Raw genomic sequence first — 23,948 nt, forward strand, 5'->3', positions numbered from 1 at the left:
TTCGCGAAAATTATGAGCTTAACAAGGAGGCTTTTAAAGCAGCTCAGAAGCGTTACTATCTAAAGAATAGAGAGCAGCGTCTAACTAATCAAAAGGAGTATAATGAGTTGCACAAGGAGGAGCTAGCGCAACGCAGAAAAATCAGAAACCAAAACAAGAAACTAAAATCGAAACTTCCCACGAGAATTGAGGTTTCGACGAAGTAGAGAGTGAAAATGACAAAGAAGTGTAAAATTATATATTAATATTTTTTATTTTTTATAAATATAAAAGACCCATCCTGAGAGATAAAATCTTATAAAATATAGTAGAGCGGATATACAACGACGATGTTTGGATATGAATTAGAAGGACTTAAGCGACTTGGGGTTACATGTACCAAGTGGGGTAGTAGTTTCCGTGTTAAGGTGCTTGGACGCACCAAGAAAATGGTTTACATCAGCAATGTTGGTAACCCGAAAAATAGAGAATTGATTGCTAAGCAGTACAAACTATCTATGAAGAAACTAAACACTCATCTGTCACCTAACTACAAGGGGGACCCTTACTACCGGTTTTATCAAGGTAAACTTAAGGAATCGCATCTATATGAGAATATTTCTCCATCAGAATTGTATGATAAGCTAGAGACTATTCTCAGCTCTCAGTTGAAGGCGTTCAAGATCAATATCGCTCTTGGATACGAGTTGGAGAGTCTCAGTGACGGTCAGAAACTATACTGGCATCCTAGTCTATCGAGCACCAACGTCTTCGACAAGCCTATCACGGTTAACAGTAAATCTGACATTCGCAAGAAAGTCATTCCTGAAATCAGAACGATGGAGCGTGCTGATAGGTTAAAATACCCAAAATCTGGCTACAAATTAAAGGCTATCACAGGATTCAGAGTATACAATTATAAGCGTAACTATACGCTAGGTGATAGCGCCGCTGTTATTCCGAAGGAGTTCCGCGATAGTATACATATTATCAATTTCCCCAAGACGAATAATAAATGTGTCTTCCACTGTATTGCTTACCACGGACTAGGAATTGCAAAACAAAATCCTAGAACGATTCAAGTGCATGTGAAAGCTGCTTTCAAGAAGTATTGCGAGTTTAAAAACATTGAATACAGTCTCAGCCTGTTTCGTAGTTTTAAACCGATTGATATCTTCCACTTTGACGAGCTTGAGGAGTGTTTCAAGCTTGCTATCAATGTATACAGCAAGGATGTATCCAGCGGTGAAGTTAAATGCGAGCGCGAATCAGAGAAGGCGTACAACGTTCTAAACATCCTATCACACAGCAACCGCGCGTTGTACATCAATAATATGGATAAGTTCATGAGTAAATATTTATGCTCAAAATGTGAAATGATTTTTGCGACCTCTACGAAGCTGAACGACCATCAAAAGAATCAATGTGATAAAACAAATATTATGTCATTTGCTAAGCAACCAACGATCTACCAGCCTGGCAAAAACTGTGCATTTCAAATGATGCAGAAATATAAAGTTCACGACGCTACTCCTTATAACGACCATTTCATCGTATATGACTTTGAATCTATCTTGAAGCCAACTAACATTCAGTCAGGAGAGAATACTGTCTTCATGAATGAGCATATTCCTGTCAGTGTTTCAATTCTTAATACGTTGACGAATTCATATTTCTGTATTGTAGAAGAAACCCTACCTCCAGAATAGTTCGTCCCTCCCATTTTTTACCATGCCTGTGGTGAATGGGGGACTCGACACTACCACTGTGGAGTTCAATCTTACTGGGGCAAGCCCCCACGCTCGCGTGGAACTAGACCAAGATGTGCTAAACCAGACTTTACTTCCGCCACAGCACGTTGAGATGAACCACATGAACACGTACCAGCCTACTCATGCGCCGCCAAGATCCTGGGGGTATGCAAACAGAAAGCCATTTTAATTGGTTTAGATACTGCATTTATATATACTTCATTGATTAGTTCTTATTGAAATCTATTGATTGACTTGGTACTAAACCGCGAGCAAGTGTTATGCAATATGCTTGTTCTCATGTTGCTCCTATCTTGGTCACACACATAATGCATACTGTTCGACTGATCGAAGTGCGGTGCTATCTCTGCTTCAATGTCGGTGTGCGAAGACAACATCAACTTACTCTGTACTTGCTCTTCTTCTTTTGCATTGTTTGGTGGCGTTGGAGCGCGCTGTTTGTAATGTAGTGGGGGTCCTAGAGGGCTTATCACTTGTAGCAACCATCAAGGCGACGATACCATAGCATCCATTATGTTACATGTAAGATAGAGCGGAATGTGTACCCGTTCAGGCGCAACGTTTCTCTAAATATCAGTATTGCATAGAATGCACTGTGAGCAGCTCATCGGAGGATTTTTATCCGCAGATCACACCAGTCCCTTCAAGTGGAATAATTACCAGGGAGCTTAGCAACAAACTGTGTGAAGAAAAGCCAAATTTATTCTCGCGTTCACTATGTCATACTGAGTCTCATACGATTTCTTATGCCGTCCAGGACGGTTTAAGCGTTTTTTTATACCGTCCATGTCACCCCTCCGCGTCCAAGGGGTTAAGAGCGACCCGGAGATCAAAGTATCTTCCACCAAGCGTATCCCTAACGTTATCGATCTAAATCAGGGTTCGTATCAAAATGGAGTTATCACTATTGATGCCACGGCTCAACTTAATGGTTCGGAAGGATTCGCGTGCCTTCGTGATGCTTGCATTATGCTACCGTACAAGGTTTCGATGAAGAATGGTGCCACTGCACAAACGGCTGCCGCAAATCGTTTCTGCGCCACTCTTAATTGTGGTAATTTCAATGTAATTGACTCGATGTCGTTGGAGTTAAATGGTAAGACTATTATTTCGATGGCGGACTACAAGTTATTCTGGAATAATGTTCGTGCTCAGACAGGATACAGTACTCAGTACGTTGAGAAGCATGGTGCAGAGTCGTTCCTATACCCTGATGCTGCTCAGTCGGTATCGTACAGTTCTGGTTCCGCTTCTACTAGTGGTGATGGATATTCTAACACTATGGCTTTCTCGTCATCGTTTAGTACTTCCGCTCCTCCTGGTGGTGCAACTATCCCTAATGACGGCTTCGTTAAGCGTCTACTATCGAATCCTCCGACAGCAGGCGCTGATTTCTCTAGCAGTTGGCCTTCGGTAGGTGCTGCTTCTGCTTCTACTACCATTTCCAGTCAAACGGCTCGTGGTGCTTTTGTTGCTGGCGCATCTACTGCTAACGCTATCATGGGTACGTGGAACTACATGCTCTAGATTAAATTAACTGATCTCCACCCGATTTTCCGTGAGCTCGATTTAATGGCTAACCCTCAGATTCGGCTTCGTTTCCGCGTGAATCAGGATTCGTCTGCTATCGCTGTTGGTGCTACCAAGGGTATGTCACTTACTTCGACCACTCTGTCATCCGGCAATACTTGTCCGGTAATGGTTGCAAGCTCTGCTAGTGGTAATCCGCTGAATGGTGTACTTGCCGCTTCTGCAGGCTTCAGTGTTGCTTGGGGTGCTGTTGTTAACTCTCGTGAGCCTATGATTGATGGTACTTACATACAGCTCGTCTATATGTACCGTTCGTCAACCTTGAAAACCCTCAAGCTATCATCTCTAAACCAGTTAAGAAGGTTCGCTACAATGATTGCTATGCTCAGTGGTTCTACCAACGCGCCGGCATTCGTAAGCAATCGACTCAGCTTAATGCATCGTTTGATCTTCAGCTATCGGCTTCGGTTAAAAATGCTAAGTATATCGTAGTATTACCATTCGCTGAACAAACTAACAACTTCGCATCTGCTGGTGTTCCACAGTTCCAGAGCCCATTCGATTCCGCCCCATGGACGCTTCAACCTGGATCTTCGATTCGAAACTTTAATATTCGCATTGGTTCATCTCAGACGTTTGATCTCAATCATGAGTATATGTATGCAGTACTGCTTGCGGAACAAAGGCGAATAAGAACAGAACGAGAACAAGCTTCGGATAGCAATAAGCGCAGACACAATGACGAAGATAACCAGCCGAGTCGGAAACGTCGTAAAGTTGATAGACAGCGGGAAGCAGAGTATCAACGCCTTCACCGGCTTCGAAACCAAGCATGAAGAGACGAGACTGCGTTTTATACCTCCGCGGAGCTCGATGCAATGGATAGCACTTTAAACATTAAGGAACCAACCGAGGTAGACCTAGCTAGACTTCAGCGTTCTGCAGTTAGGATGTTTGAGGCTTCAACCGGTGAAGGAGCAATTTGCTGCGTGTGCGAGCTTTTGTATCCTATGAATGATGTACAACTGACACCTTTGACGGATACCATTGCCGAGGTAAGATGTTCTCTGGTTAATTTAGGTGTCATGCGAAACTTCTCTTACCCTTGTGTTCGACAGAGCATGACGCGGTTATTGCGGATACCCGACAACGCCGATATACCAGAGTTTATCTTGAAGCAATACGACGCGTCAGCACTCGATGCTTGGATGAAGGACCTTCTCCTTTTCCCACCAGGTAAGATACAATGGAAACATTCAGCTACTACTGTGTTCTTATACTCGCTCTAATGTTGTAGCCATTCACAGAGAAAATAACTCAACAATTATGCAGGTTTGTCGCGACTGCTTCGAATATATCAGCAATAAAAGTAATCGCAAGCCTCCTGCTTTCGCCATTGCGGATGGCAATTATGAAGGTTGGCTACCGCAAGAGTTTCCACCACTTTCTCGTACCGATGAACAAGCCATTGCATTGGTGGCACCTTGTGTGTCCATATCAACAGTCGCTGGAGGAAATTGCAAAACAATACGATCACATCACTACATGGTGAAAATACTGAAGGGCCCATCATTTCCATGCTCCCTCGCGATATCTCAGAGCGCGTGCGCGTGACCATTGTTGGAAATCTAACTTCTGAGCAAGATGCAGCCTGTCGGAAACGCTATGAATTAAATGTTGAAAACTGCCGCCAGGTAGTGGCATTTCTAATGGAAAACAACAAGGTATATCGAGAACATAAAGATGAGTGGCAATTGAATGCAAACGAAAGTTTTAGAACCCGAATAATCCAAAGAGCAGGTACATCAACATTAAACAGTGATAATGATAATCTAGCCGAAGCTGTAAGAGACTACGCTACATACAACAACGCCGGATCTGCCATTGTCGAGGGCTCTGATAAATCTCTTGAAAATTGTTGGATAGGAACCTCTAGTCTTATCATGCAGCCACCTACTATCACGAATGATGTTGTTGTCAGAAAATCCAATGCGTTTGTGTCGGCAGATCGCTGGAAGGCATGTGTGCAAATGTTTCCGACATTATTTCCGGGAGGTTGTGGGGGTCCGACAGAAAAGCGCCTCAATCCTATTTCAGTGGAGCGATGGATACAACGCCTGCTACATATCGGGGATCATCGATTTGAAACACACTATGCATTTTTGCTCCTCGCATTTGATTATCTGGCACTGCAAAGTGCAAGACAAGCATGGCACATTAAACTTCATGTGTCATCTGACGCGTTAAAAGCAGGATTGATCTCCCGTGGTGTAATTCGTCGCTCCGTGGAATACCACGCCCACGTTGTTACAGCAGAAGCGCATGGAAAGAAGCCAAATCCACCCCCAAAAGAGGTTCAACAGGTTATTAACCTACGTAGAGGTCTTCGTACCAGTGAGACAGCATTTTATGGATCGAATTTGAGCAGAATGCGAGCACGACACGGTCTTTTCGGATATATTAAACGTTTTGGACCACTACAGCTATTTTTTACGGTATCACCCGATACCGCTGGGACTTATACAATTGCTGAACAATCTGGTGTACTACCGCATCACGTAATCGAAGAAGCCAACATGCGTCTTTTACCAAACCGTGCTGATCGGAAGCGCATTGCCAACAACCACCCAATGCAGTGCGCCTTATTTTTTGACAGAATAATGACTATTATAATTGATGTTTTTCTTGGGTGGGATCGAAAGACACATCAACCCAAGAAAGGAGGGGGAATTTTCGGTGTGGTTCGAGCATTTGGGGCTGCCGCAGAAACACAACAGGGTGGTGATCTCCATGCCCACTTCGCGGTATGGTTACACGGATTTCCTACCACGTCACAGCAAATGAAAGAAGCCATATCTTCGAACGCAGCATTCACACAGCGTCTAACCGATTATGTTTATTGCATTTCAACAACAACTATCTCAGTGGTTGAATCACCAAATCGTTGCTTCAATGAGAACGCTGGAGAATTGAAACCAGTTTCGGTCGGTATCGATGGATACCGGAAGCCATTGCCAGGACAACATGCACCGATTACTTCTTGTTGTCAGATTTGTAATGTCAAGTATAGAGACAAAGATGTGATTAATGCTGCGATTGATATTGCTGCGCGTCGCAATGCAGTAAAGTTATCACCTGAAAACATTGATTTTATTAGATGCTCCCCACCGCGTAATAATGATAATAGCTCATTGTCGGCACTAGAATTAAGCCTCATCGTCCGCGATGTACAAGTTCACTATTGGAGCCACGCAAATGCTTGCTTTAAGCCTACGCGCAGAACACCGAAAGCATCTGTCTGCCGTTCCTTTAAGCCGCATGAACCTAGACTAGAAAACACTTGCATCGACGACGGGAACGATTTGCAGTTGAGCCGGCCGATTGGATCAGAGTACGTAAATGCATACAATCGAACGCTAATGCAAACGCTAAAATGAAACCACGACGTGCAGCTTGTGCTTGGAGCCAGCGCTAAAAACGCAGCAGCATACATTTGCAAGTATTGCATGAAAAAGCAAAATCCCATCGAAAACGAAGTTCGCTTTTCAGTTGGTGTATTCAACAAAGCTGTGGAAAAAGCAGATCGGTCAACCCATCACACTGCAGAACGGAGAGGGTACAAATTGCTCTCATCTATGCTATATGCGCTGACGAACGGCCAAGAAGTTGCAGCACCAATGGCCGGTTTATATATTCATCGCGGTAGTCCATTTTGGTTCTCACATGAACATACGTATGTGAACCTCGAAAAGATGCTACAGAGTACAAATTCACCGACAGTTGAAATTACGATCCCTGAAGATATTAACTCGGATTCAAACGGACCCGTATCGAATGGTAAACGCAAGCTAAGTATGTACTGGAAACGACAAAAAGAGTTAGATAACGTCAATTTTATCACTATTTGTGAATGGTACCACAGCGGAAAGAAACAAGACGCCGATGGGGCGCTACACTTTAAAAAAAAATGCACATCGGCAACTTTTCATCATGTCAGGAAAGCAACTGCCAGATCTTAACGCTAACACATCTGATACTGACAGAAAGTTTTACTATTTGGTGCTTTTGACACTTTTTAAACCACATCGAGAAGGTAGAATTGTTGAAGGGTATCCAAACGCTGAACGCGCTTACATTGGGTTTAAATCCACGTGCTCAGCCCTTGAACAAACTCAAATGAGGGAATTCGAAGAGAAGTGGATAGATTATTACAGGTCTGAAGCTATAGAAAAAGAAGAGCAAGAATCACAAGAAGACATTCTGCTTCGCAAAAATCTCCTTCGAGAGCTCCATGGCAGCCCTACGATCGAGAAACAGAAATAGACAATGACAACTTTTCCGATGCGACAAGTGGCGACGGCGATAATAGCGACAACGAGTTAGAAACATACGTGGATCAATTAATCAGCGAAACATTGTACACGTGTCCTATTGATGCAGTTCAGAATTTGCGCTCCACAATCAACAACACATGCGATAATTACTCACAACCAGCAGAGGCTTTTGTACCCGCTTACACATCATTCGAAGACTACACCGAACATGTCACTTCATACAACATTACCAATAACACATCAACAGGAACTAGCGATTTCATTGCAGCTTTTCCTGAAGCCAAGACAAGATTAGAAAGACTCCAGGACTGCTTCGAAGCAGTTCCCTGGGGGCCTGATCAAGCCACAGCCACTTCGATAAGTTCTATACCTGCCTTTCCTAGCATTGAAACGGTCTCAAAGTCCTTTAGCTTCAACTTTTGGCAGCACGCGATATTTGAAATTGCAGCGAGGCATCTCCTATTTGCATACTTGTCAGATATCAAAGATGTTTTACAAGTACCATTATTTCCAGAAGATTTTGTCTTGCAGCCCTATGCTATCAAAGAACAGCTTATAGCGTACGTCGGAGAAGCTGGTACTGGTAAATCACGAGTAATTTTCGCACTACTACTATTTGCCGAGAAGTGGGGTCGAGAAGGAAGCGTTGAAACCCTTGCCTTTACAGGAGTGGCGGCAATGAATATAAAAGGCAGAACAATACACTCCGCACGCAACCTTCAGCTAAACGGTACACAATCCAACTCTCCTCCCAGTTTGCAAATGAAAAATGCTTTTCAAAAGGTGGTATTAGTTATAATGGACGAAATATCTATGACAGATCAAGGGTTACTAGGTTCCGCTGACATGACATCACGAGCAATGTCCGATCAACCCCACAAAATAATGGGCGGAAAGCATGCCATGTACTTTGGTGACTGGTTACAGTTACCACCTGTACGTGGAACACCATGTAAGTTCTAACCAGTTTCTTATTAGTATCTTCGTTCGCTAATTGGCAATTCATATCATTCCCATGGTCGCAGGCTTTAAACCTCCACCTCTAGCAGCAAGCACCGCTAGGAATGTTGGGTTTGAAGTCTACAACTCCATCAACTTTGTCATCTTTCTCACCGAAAATATGCGAGCCAAAATCGACCCAATCTACGCAGAAATTTTGAGTGAACTTCGATGGGGTAGACTATCAGACGCTCACCGAAAATTATTAAACTGCAGAGTATTTACAGACGCGCGACGTTCAGTGAGTAAAGCTGGTCGTTCTCCGGATTCCTATTACAATCCTGTTCTTGTCGCCACTAATGCACTACGATGTGCAATTAATGACACAATGACAATCCAAGCATGTACAAAGACTAACACTACGATATACGAAATCTCGGCAAAGCCGACACCTCGATCAAAGGCAATCTTCAACAAAATAGTTAACGCAAACGACGATGAAACTGACCGAATTCCAATGAAATTAATCTGCTTCATTGGTATGCCAGTAATGATTACAAGAAAACACCCCGCTCTAAAAGATGCAAACGTTATTGCTAATGAACCAACCGGAATCATAGTAGGTTTCGCGCCTCCACTACAAGAATCTGCATGCCGTAATAAACTAGTTCATGGCACTATCGTAAAAGAGGTGCTTAACCCCCCCCCCTCCCCGACCTAATTATCATTCGCGTTCACGACTGCGAAAGCACATTGGTAGATGGATATCCTCCGGGAACTATCGGAATATCAGTTCTTAACGCACAGATTAAGCTGTCAAAATTCAAGAATCTAGCTCGTTCATCGATTTCAGTTCGTCAATTTGCAATAGTGTCAGCCTTCTCCTGCACAGCTGAAAAACTACAAGGGAAAACCTGCAAGGATGGCGTTACGGTAACGCCCTTAGAAAGACCAGGAATGCCACATCAACTCTCTATGTTGCACTATCACGAACGACATCACTGCAAAATCTAACACTTACCGAAGATATCACACAAGAATACATGCAGCAGTTCCAACCTCCTCCTACGTATGTAGCCGAAATGCTACGGCTCCAAGCTCTCATAGATGTGCCACCATATATTCCTTCTGAAGAGCTCTTAAAATTCAGTATCTGGCTGGAGAAAAACAACATACATACAGCAACTTGAAAAAATAGCCGAATATAAAAAATGGACCCACTCGATCCCGATCTGGAAAGCGTACCAGCGTTGAAGTCGGCGTCTTTGCTGTTGTGAGGGGCCGCTACTAATCTGCCATGGATGTCTGCCGCGCGCAGGCTCCAAGATTTGCCATAATGATCACCACCTGCCCCCAAGCTTCGGAACATACCCACCAAGCCTCCGAGTCCACTCCGACCCAAAAGACATCCAGCAGGCCTTCGGGGTCAGTCACGGGGTCATTTTATGTGACGTGGACGTCCGTCTGCCAATGAGATGGCAGAGGACTCCCACGTCAAGTGCTGCTGCACAGCACTTCAGTTTACGCTGGACAGCGTAATACGGGGATGCATGGTTTATATTCATTATATGCTATCCTATTGGCTGGTGTCAAAAGTAAACTTGATTATGAGACGCGTAAACATGGACATTCGCGCGACCTCATTGGCTGTAAATCCTCGAGATGTGCAACAATCACGTTTTCCAGCCGGACTTTTGATTATGGGACGCAAGTCACAAATTTTGGCCAAGCTACGAATAGGATTAGTATTTTTTCATTGGTAGAAAAGGATTGATCTAGGATTTGAGATTGATAGACTTTAGGATGGGACCTGGATACTTGTTTGCGTGTCCTGGTCGCCAAGAACTACTGGTTGCGCGGCGGCGGCGCGCCGACGCTAAACTAACGGATCAATCAATCACTTTTCAACTTTCCAACTTCCTCTCAAATGTTCTTCGAGCGCTCGCCACTGCGCTCATCAAGCTTCGGGTCTTCGCATCGGCTTGTGTGACATAGTAGCACTTGTCGTGTCAAGCTTCGGTTCAAGTTCAAGACTAGGTTGCTCGTGGGGATACCTTCCGAAGCGAGTTTACCTGTGACTATTGGAGTTAGCCACATAGTGGGGACACTCTATGTTGCGAACGTGCAGTTTTCTGTGGGAGCACACTTCGAAGAAGTGGGTACATCACGCCGTGGGCAGGTGGAAATACCACATTGGGGCTTGGCCCACGCCAAGACCGGATAGTACCTAACCTTCGGGGTTGTGTTGGACTCTTACTAGAAGTCGGTTTAGTAACAGGGCGCCTGCTTTGTGTCTGCTAACGTGGAACATTGTAGAAGTATAACGGTCCCTGGTTAGTCCCTTGCCTTTTTCGATCTATGGAGTCGGTCCATGGCCCGGTACAAAAAGGGTCATAACCACAGCAGTAAGAGGAAGCACCAAAAAGCGCGTGACGTTAAAGTATCATCTACGCCGGCTCCTCCTCCTGTTACGGCTATTGACACCGATCTCTTCTTCTCGCCGGTCGAGGCAGAGAAATCTGCGAAATTGCAATCGGATCTTCTCAAGCAGGTCAAAACCGCTAAGAGGATCCTGGTTAAGTTCCGCAAAGAGGTCTGGGGTATCAAGGACGACAGCGTTGAGGGTAAGGTTGATCGGCAACTCAACTTAGCTCTTCTCGACCTTAAGAGCTGCGAGGACAACATTGCTGCGAAGATTAACGGGCTTATCCGCCTAAAACCTCAGAAACACTAAGCTTTAAACACACTTTTAGCTTCACTTCGTCTCCGTTTTATTGTACCGTTTTACGGATCACTCACCGAAAAGTCCATCTGCTCGAGACCTAATGCCTGTGACAAGGAGTAGGGCGGGTGAGAGTGAATGGCCTAACCCGCGGCAGCGTCAAGTGCCGCGGACGGCTCAAACGGAGGCGGCAACGCCACAAGAAGCGCAAAGTGAAGCCCCATCAGCGGGGACGACAACCCCTGCGCCTGAGTCAATGTCGATGCAGCAGTTGATGTTGTGGATTGCACAGCAGCAGCAAATGTATCAGAATCAGATGCAGACCCAGTTGCAGATGCAAATGCAACAGGCCAACAGTCGTTTTCAGCAACTACTGGCCTCGCAAGGTGAACGACGGAAGAAGGATCCTCCCACGTATGAAGGGAAATTTGGCGAAGACCTGGAACTTTGGATCTTTGCTACGGAGGAGTACTACGCTAACAAACGAGGAATAATGGATGCCGATACGTCCGATTTTGTGACCATGATATCAAGCAGTTTAGGCAAGTCTGTGCTGAACTGGTATCGTGCCTTTTCGTCGGATTGTGATGCGGCGGGAATGCCGAAATCATGGCAACTGTTTAAGGCACAGTTGCGCGAGCGCTTTCGCCCGAAGACTTTGAATACAACCTGCGTGAGCGGTTGTTTCAACTGAAACAACACGGAACTATCCATGAATACGTGTCGTCGTTTCAGGATTTGATGTCTCAATCCGAGTTAGACATTTCGGAAATGGAGAAGCGTTTCTACTTCCAGTATGGGCTTCGTGCGGAGACGTCAAAGAAGGTGAAGGAACTCAGTCCAAGGTTCTTACATGAGGTCATTGAGATTGCAACGAACTTTGAGTTTGCTCACTATGGAGGGCTATCGGTAAAACCTGCAGTGAGTCATCAGCCTTCGTCGAAAGCAGTTTCGTCTGTGAAACCTGCGGCTAACAGTACGGCCAAGCCACAGGAACGAAAGCCACCTTCGAAGCGTGGGCCGAAAGAGGATTGGCGAAAGTCAGCCACATGTAACAACTGTGGACAATTCGGCCATATCAAGCCACAATGTACGTCCACCAAGGAGATGAACCATTATGTTGGCGGATCATTCTATGCTATTTTGGAAGTAAACGCTTTAGCCTTCAAGCAGGATGAGACCCCGGCAGAAGTTTCGATCTTCGTCGACAATGGCAGCAGCCTCAACGGTGTCACGGAAGCGTTAGCCGAGCGACTACAATTGGAAATCACGGAGCATCCCGACGACATGATGACAGTTCGTCTGGGATACAACCAAACCGTGCAATGACCAAGACGTACCGTCGAAATGATGCTACAGATTCCGAATTTCCCCGTGACGTGCGAGACTTTTACGGTCATGCCTGTTCCAGAAGACAAGGACGTGCTCCTCGGAATGAAGTGGCTTCGGGAGAATAACCCTGGGAACGCTTACTACTGCGTCCACGTAATAGGACCGAGGAACCCCCGGCCCATCAGTTGGTGGTATCTAACCGACCTCCCGCACGTATGATTGGAGGCCGTCGTTTCAAGAATGCAAACCAGAACCGTGAAATATTCCATTACTACCGGCAGCATGGCCACACCGGTGCGTTCGGAGAAACGAAGCTGATCTCAACGAAGCAATTTATGAAAGAACTTCGCAAAGGGAAGGGTATTGAAGCTGTTTTTGTTGTAAACCCGCACGACTCAGAAAAGGCTGAGCGTTTTAAGCAACAAGGATGGGAGGCGCTAGTGGACAATCCGGCATATGATGTTTTGCTCAAGTACCGCGATACTGTGTTTCGCACTGAGCTGCCGAGTACCACACCTCCTGTCCGCGAAGGGATTGAGCACGAAATTCAGCTTCAGCCGGGAACGCAACCGATTTCGGTGAAACAGTGGCGCCAAAGCCCAGAGCAGCGCAAGGTCATCCAAGATTGGACGAAGGAGATGGTACAGGCTGGAATCATTCGCCCTAGCACCTCGGCATTCAGTGCCCCAACTTTTTGTGTCAAGAAACCCGTGGGTTGGCGTATTGTGCACGACTATCGCCAGCTCAACAGCTCTACCATTTTGCCGGCCATACCCATGCCGAGGAAGGAAGACACATTCGACGCAATGGGGGTAGTTACTGGTTCTCCTGCATGGACCTCTTGTGGGGATATTACCAGGTTAAACTTCGTGAATCTGACATTCCATTTACTGCTTTTTCGACGCCCGATGGGCTGTTTGAGTATCTTGTCACCCCTATGGGTTTGAGCGGTAGTCCTGGCACTTTTAACCGGTTGTTACGGCGGGTGTTTAGCGACCTACGCGATGTCATGCGCATCTACTTTGATGACATCTATGTTTTCACTCAAGACACAGATGTTCGGACGCATGTCGAAGCGTTGGACAGAGTACTCCAACGCTGTCAAGAGCAGCAGCTGCATGTCAAGTTGTCAAAGTGCCAGTTTTGTGTCGAAGAGATCCCTTGTCTTGGTGATTTTGTGGGCCGCAATGGTGTTCGAATGGACCCTGACAAAGTGCGTGTGATTCGCGAGTGGCCGATTCCACGGACAAAGAAGCAAATGGAAAGCTTCTTGGGTACTACGGTCTATGTCTCGCGCTTTTGCGGCGACTTCGCGCAATTCGCAGGACCATTGCATGGAAGTACTAAGGGTTTGCGCCCAAAGGAAACGCTGCATTTGTCTGAGCACCAGTTGGAATGTTTTCATGAACTCAAGCGCCGTCTCTCCACCCCTCCCGTGTTGCAACTTCCTGATTTCGAAAAACCGTTCGGTATTCGTATGGATGCCTCGAACTTTGCCATAGGGGGAGTCTTGTTTCAAAACGAGGGAGGGCTCGAGCATCCGATCGCATTCACTGGTCGTGAAATGAAACCAGCGGAGCTAAACTACCCAGCGCGCGAACAGGAATTGCCGGCTATTATGCATGCGCTTCGGGTGTGGAGAGTCTACCTGCTCGATCGGCCATTTACGGTGGAGACAGACCACAAGAGTATTGAGACTATATTGACGCAGAAGACAACAAACCGTCGTGTGGCTCGCTGGTTTAATGAACTAGCCGACCAACCACAGTTCAAATGGATTCCAGGCGACAGTAACCAATGCAGTGTCTCGAAACCCACTCTTTGAGCACAAAGCCGCTCAGGTTAGTCTCATTGAGCTCATTGAAGCGGCTCGAAACCGTGAAATTGTAGCTAGCGTCCAAACGACCAGTGCAACTGTGACGCACTCGGCCAAACAACTGTACCCTACAGATCGAAGAGTTCAGGAGCTGTTGCAGAGTATCGCTAGTGGTAAAGAGGTACCACGCTACTCTGTGAAGAATGGACTGCTGTATTACCAAACGAGAGATGATGAAAATGCACGACTGGTAATTCCGGACAATGAAGATCTGAAGAACCGTGTTATTTGTGAAAACCACGATGTGGTCACGGCAGGTCACCCCGGATACTTCAAGACATACTTAGGCATCCAGAAGAAATATTACTGGCCCAAGATGTCGAAGTACATTCAGCGTTATGTGAACACGTGCGAGCTTTGTCAGCGAAACAAGGCACGCCAAACGAAGCCGCCGGGACTACTTCAACCGTTGGAGATTCCAGGAGGCAGATGGATTGATGTGACGATGGACTTCATGGTTGCACTACCGAAGACGGCAGCCGGAAAAGACGCCATTATGGTTATTGTGGACCGGTTGACGAAACGTGCTAAGTTCATTGCCACGAACACGGCGGCGACAGCAGAAGAGACTGCTGCGCTATTCATGGCCAATTATGTGAAAGACCATGGAGTGCCGAAGTCGATCGTCTCAGACCGTGACATCAAAGTTCTGGCAGGAGGTGATTAAGACATTAGAGACGACTCATAACTTGTCGTCCGCCTTCCGCCCGCAAACGGATGGTCAGACCGAGCGTACTAATCGGTTTATTGAAGACTATCTACGAGGTGTCGTGAACCCATTCCAGAATGATTGGGATGAATACCTACATCTCGCCGAATTCGCGTACAACAGACGTGTCCATTCCTCGATCGGTATGTCACCGTTTGAGGCTGATCTGGGTTATGTGCCCTATATGCCAGATGAGGTGGCTGGGGACCAAGAGTTTGAGCAGTTGCAGAAGTCAGCACAAGATTTCCTGCTCAAGCAAGACGCAATTTTGAAAATGGCACAAGACGCGATGAGTGAGGCGCAAACTCGAATGAAGTCGTATCATGACAAGAACAGACTTGCTCAAGACTTCAAACCCGGGAATATGGTACTTTTGGATGGACGGAACTTGGACATTCGTCACAAGGGGTTTGCACAGGCGAAGAAACTTGCGCCAAGGTTTATTGGTCCTTACCCGGTCGTGAAGCAAGTTCATCACGACTCCTACGAGCTGAAGTTGTCGAAGGAGCTCAAGTTGCATCCCGTTTTCCACACTTCGTTGCTCAAGCCGTATCGCAGCGACAAATCACGCAGCCAAAATGTTAACAAGGTGATCTTGAATGATGGCTCAGAGGGACAACTTGTACGTGAAGTCATCGGCCACCGTCGCAGGAAGAAGACGCTCCAATATCAAATTTGGTGGCTTGGTGAACCCCGAGAAGACGCTACATGGGAACCCGTAGAGAACCTGAATCAGATTCCAGGGCTCATTGACAAGTACTGGGACTCCAAGAAGAAGTAAAGTGCAGCTTCAAAGTAGTGGGGCCTTCTTGGAAGGGAGGTCATGTGACGTGGACGTCCGTCTGCCAATGAGATGGCAGAGGACTCCCACGTCAAGTGCTGCTGCACAGCACTTCAGTTTGCGCTGGACAGCGTAATACGGGGATGCATGGTTTATATTCATTATATGCTATCCTATTGGCTGGTGTCAAAAGTAAACTTGATTATGAGACGCGTAAACATGGACATTCGCGCGACCTCATTGGCTGTAAATCCTCGAGATGTGCAACAATCAAGTTTTCCAGCCGGACTTTTGATTATGGGACGCAAGTCACAAATTTTGGCCAAGCTACGAATAGGATTAGTATTTTTTCATTGGTAGAAAAGGATTGATCTAGGATTTGAGATTGATAGACTTTAGGATGGGACCTGGATACTTGTTTGCGTGTCCTGGTCGCCAAGAACTACTGGTTGCGCGGCGGCGGCGCGCCGACGCTAAACTAACGGATCAATCAATCACTTTTCAACTTTCCAACTTCCTCTCAAATGTTCTTCGAGCGCTCGCCACTTCGCTCATCAAGCTTCGGGTCTTCGCATCGGCTTGTGTGACATTTTAGCCGCCAGCGCGTTCGGGGACGACGTCCACAACCTGCCAAGCAACCAGCGGACGGGTAGATTCAGTGCGAGCAGAACGTGGCGAGTCGAGATGTCCACGTTTATCATGGACGCGATGGAGACCTGGTGGTCCGCTGATGTTCGCTGGCGTGGCGCATGTCATGTTGGGGTTATTCTGCCCTAATTGCCAGCTCAAAAGGCACGGCCTCAAGCATGCTGTCAGCTTTCCGACCGAAACCACGATGACTCCTGAACAAGCTGGAGAAAGTTACCGACTCTCATCGCTCATGTACCAGTGCATCGGGCTCAGTTTGAGCGCCGACAGGTCTAGCAACATGCAGTTGTATCGGTAAAGCTGGTGTTGGTCCGCAGCGGAAAGTTATCGCCCACATGCAGTAGGTTGTTTTCTCCGCGCCTACCATTCAGCAACAGCAATTGAAATAGTGATGCTACGGTAACAAATCCGGAGTAATAATGAATCACCTTGTATTATCGTGCTTTGCATCCAGTATTTAGTGCACTAGTTAGTGTTCGTATTTAGTGGTAAATCATAGAGGCTTTGAATGCAAGTTGCTCAAGTCGTGTTTCAAGCTGGTTTAGCTCCGAAATGACACTTTCTAGGGGTGCCAAAAGGATGCTAATCCGTACTGGATGTGCTAGATCATGCAGGAGATGGTGTTTCCGCACTACTTAGTGCTGATTAACCATCCACGACTTACAGCAATTCATACCTGAGTACAATTTATAGATAAGTCGTGCTCGATAAGTCGTACAGTTACAGGCCAAACTCGCGAAGAAGTCTCGTTGGATGACATTATACTGGGTTGCAACAACTCACGCACCATGGAGTAGACCTTGACAGTTTTTCTTCCTGATCGTGGGGCGAGCAAAAAAAGATCGTAACAGAAATAGCGATAACAACATCAGTAGCAAAGCTATTATTTAATAGCGGTTGCAGTAGCGGTGGCATTGACAGTAGGGCAGTTGCAGTGGTAGCGGGCAGTGATCTTGACGCAGGCGAACAATTCCAATAGCATTTTACTGAATAAGAAATATTAATACTTCGTATTGATATTACTTACGCAGCAATGCAAGTCACATATACTATTTAGAAAAAAGAGAGTGATATACAAAGCCTAGACGACCGATAAGAAGTTAAGATCATCGGTAATGCTTGTGGGGACGGCGATGTTCAGACGGCATCTACTTGTAAATTTAGCTTGCGCCAGCCATAAGATGGCCAGCGATATTATGCAGCAATATATAATAGAAACATGAAGTGGATTTTGGCAGTCTTTCTCCGGCGTGAAGAAGAAAGCAGGGGAAATATCATTGAAATATCATTATCATAGCTGATATCGTAGTTGTAGCGCAAATAACAGCGGTAACGGCAGTGCCAGCAGTGGCAGCAGATAATACACAGTCGCAGTAGCGATAGCAGGAGATATGAACTAGCAACTTCAATGACAGCATTACTATGATATCATTAACAATAGTGAAATAGTAGTTTTAGTTGCTGTAGTTGCAGTAGGGATAAACAGTACTTAGTAACAGTGACCAGTAGTAACGCCCGCCACAGTTAGCAATATCAAAAGCAATTTCTTTAACAATAGTGGAATTTCAGTAGTATAGCAATAGAAGTAGTAATGGGGTAGCAGTAGCAGTAGCAGCGGTAGTGACAGTGGCAGTGTCCAATAGCAGTGACAGTAGCAGCCGCAGTAGCTGGCAGTGGCGGCGACAGTGGCAGTTGCAATCAATACCAATAGCAACATGATGATGTTGTCAACATCAATTATAACCGTGTTTGAGACCAACCGCCGGATATGCTCTTATAGCATCTCTAGTATGAGAATTAAAATATCTAGTGCAGTCATATGAAGCGTTACAGGCATAGTACTCACCAAAATAGTGGTGATAATGGTAATAACAATAACAAGTGCAGACAGCAGATATCTGCTGAGGCGCAGTGTGTCCTAGCCGTAAAAAACGCAAAATTGTTCGGGGCGTTTGCCTCCGCTTAGAGACCCGCACCCCAGTTCATTCGAAAGAAAATCATGCCCAGGTTTTCTTACCGCAATGGATAGTTCACCCTCACCGCCATTTCTACGACACCATTATTGTGATTGGCTGAAAGCCCGTGTGGGTCTAGGTAGCGAATTCCCTCCCTCCCTTTCCTCATTCCAGAATCGGCCGCCTCGAGATAAGATGGTGAAGCTGTTCTGTGCGATCGTTGGTGCGGCGGGAAGCGCGTTCCCTGTGGACATCGATGGGGGCCAGTCGGTTGGAGACTTGAAGGACGCGATTAAGGCGAAGAACCCGGCGACGATCACGGGCGACGCCAAGGACCTGCAGCTCTTCCTGGCGAAGAAGGACGGCGCGTGGCTGAAGTCGAAGGATCTGCTCCGGATGCGGAAGGGGGAGATCTCCGATGAAGTTGAGAGTCTCTACATGAAGGAGGAATTGGACGATCCGACGGACAAGATCTGCGCAAAATTTCCCAGCACAATCCCCGACGGAACGATTCACGTGCTGGTGGTGGTTCCGGTTGGTGCAGTTGGTTCAGCGAGCGAGACTTCCAGGACGGATCAAGTGGTCCAAGAGGTGCACGAAATTCATGCGCAAACTGTGCTGACCAAGCGCAAGACATATGTCCACTCGAAGGTGGGTTCGACCGAGTACAAGGAACTTCTGGACGCCTTCAACATTAAGGTGCAACCTGTGCGTAAAGCTGCTGCTAAGTGGGGTGAAGTCAAGGGGTTCACATGGGACATGAAACTCAGCGAGGAGAAGCAGAAAGATGAATATCGCGAGTATGTTGACAGCAACATTGGCGAGCTTCTCCAGGAGGAGAAGCTTTGCGTGTTCGGTGTGGAAAATACGACAGATATTCTCCGAGTTGTTGTCAACGACTCCAACATTGAGCTCCGGGGTCGCACCGATCTTCTCATACTCAGTGATATCGTCATGGAGAGCGCGGATTATGCGCTGGACTTGCCTGAAGTGAAGATGCTGATTGAAGTGAAGAAAAAGGTTGAAAGACAATCTGTCTTCCAGGCGATGTCAGAGCTAATTGCTCTGGCTCTGCTTGCCGACGACCCAGTGGTTGCACTGCTTACTGACTTCAACGGCGATTGACGATTCTTCTGGGTCGCCGGGAAGGAAAACAATACCACTTGCGTCAACAAAGTGAACATTACGAATCCAGGTGAAGCTTTCGAGTTGATCAGGCAGCTACTGAAGCCTACGGATATCATGACCCCAGTGCTTCAAGACCCTGTGAAGCGCCAGAAGTTATCCCGGGTGTTGCCGTCCATCAGCGAGGCCAGTGAAAGTGGCGGGATTCGTGAGAGCATCGAACGATACTATGACATCGCCAGTTGTTTAGGCCCCGACTTGGACATGGCGCGTGCTGTGGCTAGACAGGTCACTCGATCTATTCCCACGTTGAGTTATTTCAGCTAATTCTTGCTTTGGCATGCTGCATTAATAATTTTTTTATTCTGATAAATATAAAGTTAATAATATACAAAGATGACTTACTCTCCTGAACAATACCAAGCTAACAAAGAGCGCATTAAGGCAGCTCAAAAGCGATACTACTTGAAGACGAGAGAAACTCGTATCGCTAAGCAGAAGGAGTACGACGAGAGGAATCGTGAGCATATTCGTGCCCAAAAGCGTAAATCCTATGCAGCGAAGAAGCAGTGCGAACCTAACAGTGAAACCGAACTTAGCTAATTAATTTATTATTATTTTTGAATTTTGTATCAGGGTAGATATAAAGGCGATCTATTCTGACATAAGATCCATAAATTATAAAGTCGATCTATCCTGATATTATATAGTCGGATATATATAGCAAATATGTTTGCATACGAGTTAGAAGGACTAAAGCGATTAAATATTCACCCAATCAAATGGGGGAGTAGCTATCGAGTCAAGATCCGGGGTAAAACCGGTAGAATGACATATATTAGCAATCTATCGCGCCCCAGCAATCAGAATTTGATTGCGAAACAGTACAAAGTTTCCATTGAAGATCTTAAAAAGCATATGTCGCCTGAGTATAAGGCTGATCCTAAGTATCGCTTTTATGACGGTAAGCAGATAGAATCTCATCTATATGAAGGTATCCAACCAGCTGAGTTCTACGACAAGCTTGAGAACGTACTTACCAGTCAAAAGAATGCCTTCAAGGTTAATATCGCTCTCGGCTACGACCTTGTGAGCTTAACCGGTGATTTGACACAGTATTGGCATCCGAATGTATCCAATACGAGTGTATTTAACACCCCTATTGATAGCAATAGCAAGGCTGACATCCGTAAGAAAGTAATCTCTGAGATCCGTTCAATGGAGTTGGCAAACAAGCTCAACTATCCAAGCTCAGGATACAAGCTCAAGTCTATCACTGGCTTTAGAATTTACATCTATCATCGCAACCATGCTCTTGGGGATAGTGATGCGGTCATCCCTAAGATTATTCGTGAAAACCATCACGTTATCAATTTCCCCAAGACTAATAACAAATGTGTCTTCCATTGTATTGCCTGGCATTCAATTCAGGACCCTAAGAAGAATCCTCGAAGAATTCAGGCTCAGGTAAAGGAGGCATTCAAACGCTACTGCTCTTTCAAGGGGGTTAAATATTCGTTGAACCTGTTTCGAAGCTTCAAGCCCATTGACCTACTCCAGCTCGATGATGTTGAGGAATGCTTCAAACTCAGTATCAATGTCTATACTATGGATATTGAGTCTGGGAAGGTTGAATGCATTCGTCGCTCTGACAATGAGTATGAAACTATGAATATTCTATCGCATGAGAGTCATGCTCTATATATCAAGAATGTTGATATGCTCCAAAGCAAGTAACAATGCAAGAAGTGTGAAATGGTCTTTGTCAGCTCCACGAAGCTCAAGGATCACTCTAAGAACCAATGCGAACGAGTAAATATTGAAAGCTTCCCAGCCCAGCCAACGATCTACCGACCTGCTCAGAACACGATACGATCACTGCAAACAAAATACTCCATCAAGGATGCTGATCACTATATCGATCATTTCATGGTGTATGACTTTGAGGCCATTCTTAAGCCTACCGCTACTCAACACGGGGAGAATACTGTCTTTACTAACGAGCATATTCCTGTGTCAGTATCAATAGCCGATAGTTTAACTGATGAGGTACGTTGCTTTGTAAATGATGATCCAAAAGCATTGCTTACTGATATGTTCAAATATATTGGCGATGTATCCTTAAAGATTCGACAGTACAATGTCTCCAAGTATGAGTCTCTGTTACGAAAGATCATTAACAGTCACGGTCTGACGGGTATGGAGATCCCCGACACCCCTCTTGGTAAGACATACAAGATGTCTGACGTGGAGAGTTGGATTGGAGAAGGAAAATATTCCAGTTTCTTCGATTTCCATAACAAAATTGGATTCGCTAAGCAGAGATCAGATTATGGTAAAATCAAGCAGCAGCTTGATCAGGTACCAGTATTTGGCTTCAATTCTGGTCGATACGATATCAACTTGATTAAGAGCGACTTGTTCGCTGTGATTGGTACCAATAACATCAAATCTGTCATCAAGAATCCATCTTACGTGTGCATAGCAACTTGGAACATGAAGATACTTGATATCAGCAACTATGTTCCGGCTGGCACCAGCTATGACAAGTATTTGACGACCTATCTCGGTGGATGCAAGTGTGAGGACAATATTAGCTGTGTTTGTGGGCTTGATAAGGGTATTTTCCCGTACGAGTACATTACCAGTTTCAACGTCCTAAATGAAACTCAAGTCCCACCGAAATCAGCTTTTGACAGCAAGCTTCGTGGTACAAGCATCTCCAATGATGAGTACAAGCGTGTGAAGTTTGTCTGGGGGCACTTTGAAATGAAGTCAATCAAGGATCTACTCATCTGGTACAACAATCTCGATGTAGTTCCATTCATCAAGGCTATCCAAGCTCAGCGTGAGTTGTTTAAACGTTTTGATCTGGATATGTTTGTCGATGGTGTGTCTCTACCTGGTCTATCGGAGAAATGTACCAGACTTGCTTCAAAAATCTACAATACCCCAGCAAGAAGCCTGCTAAAGCGTTCAAATTCCCAGCCAAGCGTATGGTTGGCTACAAGAATCAGGATGATAAGGCAAAGCGAGAATTTGGTATGACACTTGATCACTTGAATAGATTGCTAAAGCATCAGAAGTACATGTGTGCTTTGTGCTACAGTCAGCTGACTTGCGAAACTGCCTCTGCTGATAGAATCAACAACAAGCTTGGCCACCTCGATGGGAACATCTTGATCAGCTGCATTTCGTGTAATACCGCTCGTAAGGATATGTCTCTCGGGGATTTTCGATACAAGAAACTGCTCGAGTTCAATTCGAACAGATTGGTCTATTCGATTGACAAGGAGGAATCTGAGATATACGGTAAGATGAAGGCCAACATCGCCGGTGGACCATCCATTATCTTCAACCGCTACGCCAAGCGGAACGAGACAAAGATTCGTGGTGGTAAGCTCTGTAAAAAGATTATCGGTTATGATGCCAATGCCCTATATCTATGGGCCCTTGGTAATGAGATGCCGTGTGGTCGATTGACTACGATTGAGGCTTACCCTGGTATCATCGATGACATCAAGAATGACAAGATATTTGGCTTTCTCGAGTGTGATATTAGAACCCCAGAGCACCTGAAAGAGTATTTTAGTGAGATGACTCCCATTTTCAAGAATGCTCTGATAGACTGTACCGATGAGAGTGTCATTGGCAAGCATATGTTTGATTACAACCAGTCTCGCGAAGCAAATCGTTCTAAGCCTGCTCGCAAGTTGATTGGTAGCTACTTTGGTGAAAAGATCCTTATCTATGCACCGCTGCTCAAGTGGTACCTTTCTCATGGTATGGAGATCACCAAGACCTACAGCTTTATCAAGGCCAGCTCTCACACGGCATTCGCTCCTTTCATGGAAGCTGTGTCAAATGCTCGACGAGAGGGTGATGAGGGGACCTCAGGGGCGCAGTCCCTGGGGGTCTCCGACTCCAAGCAACAGCTTGACGCTGATAAGTCTAAATCTATGATTGCTGAGATGATGAAACTTGTAGGCAACAGCGCATTCGGTCGATCTGGCATGGATATGAGCAAGCATAAGGAGGTCAAGTATGAGTCGGATCAGAAGGCAATTGAGGCAAAGATCGAACATTTCACGTTCCATGGTCTGGAGGAGCTAAACGATGCTTGTGAAATCACCATGAAGAAGAGACAAATTAAGAACAAGAACCAGATTCATCTATCGATTGCTATCTACCAGCTCGCCAAGCTGCGCATGCTCCAGTTTTATTACGATTGCATTGACTACTACTT

General features: G+C 45.7%; 7 protein-coding genes across 7 annotated transcripts; 6 read left to right on the forward strand and 1 right to left on the reverse strand.

The window, feature by feature from the left end:
* Positions 1–818: 818 nt before the first annotated feature.
* On the forward strand, positions 819–1,688 carry PHYSODRAFT_513634 (hypothetical protein; the record flags this gene model as incomplete). The annotated part of the gene is made up of 1 exon (XM_009533447.1): positions 819–1,688. The coding sequence occupies one exon, from the start codon at positions 819–821 to the stop codon at positions 1,686–1,688; it is 870 nt and encodes a 289-aa protein (XP_009531742.1).
* Positions 1,689–2,561: 873 nt separating this feature from the next.
* PHYSODRAFT_443039 (hypothetical protein) lies at positions 2,562–3,224 on the forward strand (the record flags this gene model as incomplete). Its single annotated transcript, XM_009533448.1, has 1 exon — positions 2,562–3,224. A coding segment is annotated over one exon (663 nt), but the record flags the coding sequence as incomplete, so codon positions are not given.
* Positions 3,225–11,924: 8,700 nt separating this feature from the next.
* Positions 11,925–12,368, forward strand: PHYSODRAFT_434497 (hypothetical protein; the record flags this gene model as incomplete). Its single annotated transcript, XM_009533449.1, has 2 exons — positions 11,925–12,185; positions 12,279–12,368. Coding segments are annotated over 2 exons (351 nt in total), but the record flags the coding sequence as incomplete, so codon positions are not given.
* A 6,404-nt stretch (positions 12,369–18,772) lies between these two features.
* On the forward strand, positions 18,773–20,098 carry PHYSODRAFT_286778 (hypothetical protein; the record flags this gene model as incomplete). The annotated part of the gene is made up of 3 exons (XM_009533450.1): positions 18,773–19,124; positions 19,158–19,669; positions 19,727–20,098. The coding sequence occupies 3 exons, from the start codon at positions 18,773–18,775 to the stop codon at positions 20,027–20,029; spliced, it is 1,167 nt and encodes a 388-aa protein (XP_009531745.1). The 3' UTR covers positions 20,030–20,098.
* PHYSODRAFT_513836 (hypothetical protein) lies at positions 20,099–20,305 on the forward strand (the record flags this gene model as incomplete). The annotated part of the gene is made up of 1 exon (XM_009533451.1): positions 20,099–20,305. One exon carries the CDS (start codon positions 20,099–20,101, stop codon positions 20,303–20,305), a length of 207 nt encoding a protein of 68 aa, XP_009531746.1.
* A 1,367-nt stretch (positions 20,306–21,672) lies between these two features.
* On the reverse strand, positions 21,673–21,879 carry PHYSODRAFT_512017 (hypothetical protein; the record flags this gene model as incomplete). Its single annotated transcript, XM_009533452.1, has 1 exon — positions 21,673–21,879. One exon carries the CDS (start codon positions 21,877–21,879, stop codon positions 21,673–21,675), a length of 207 nt encoding a protein of 68 aa, XP_009531747.1.
* Positions 21,880–21,940: 61 nt separating this feature from the next.
* On the forward strand, positions 21,941–23,400 carry PHYSODRAFT_398481 (hypothetical protein; the record flags this gene model as incomplete). The annotated part of the gene is made up of 2 exons (XM_009533453.1): positions 21,941–22,596; positions 22,845–23,400. Coding segments are annotated over 2 exons (1,212 nt in total), but the record flags the coding sequence as incomplete, so codon positions are not given.
* Between the last annotated feature and the right edge of the window lie 548 nt (positions 23,401–23,948).

This window comes from Phytophthora sojae, assembly GCF_000149755.1.
Source record: "Phytophthora sojae unplaced genomic scaffold PHYSOscaffold_6, whole genome shotgun sequence".
NCBI lineage: Eukaryota > Oomycota > Peronosporomycetes > Peronosporales > Peronosporaceae > Phytophthora > Phytophthora sojae.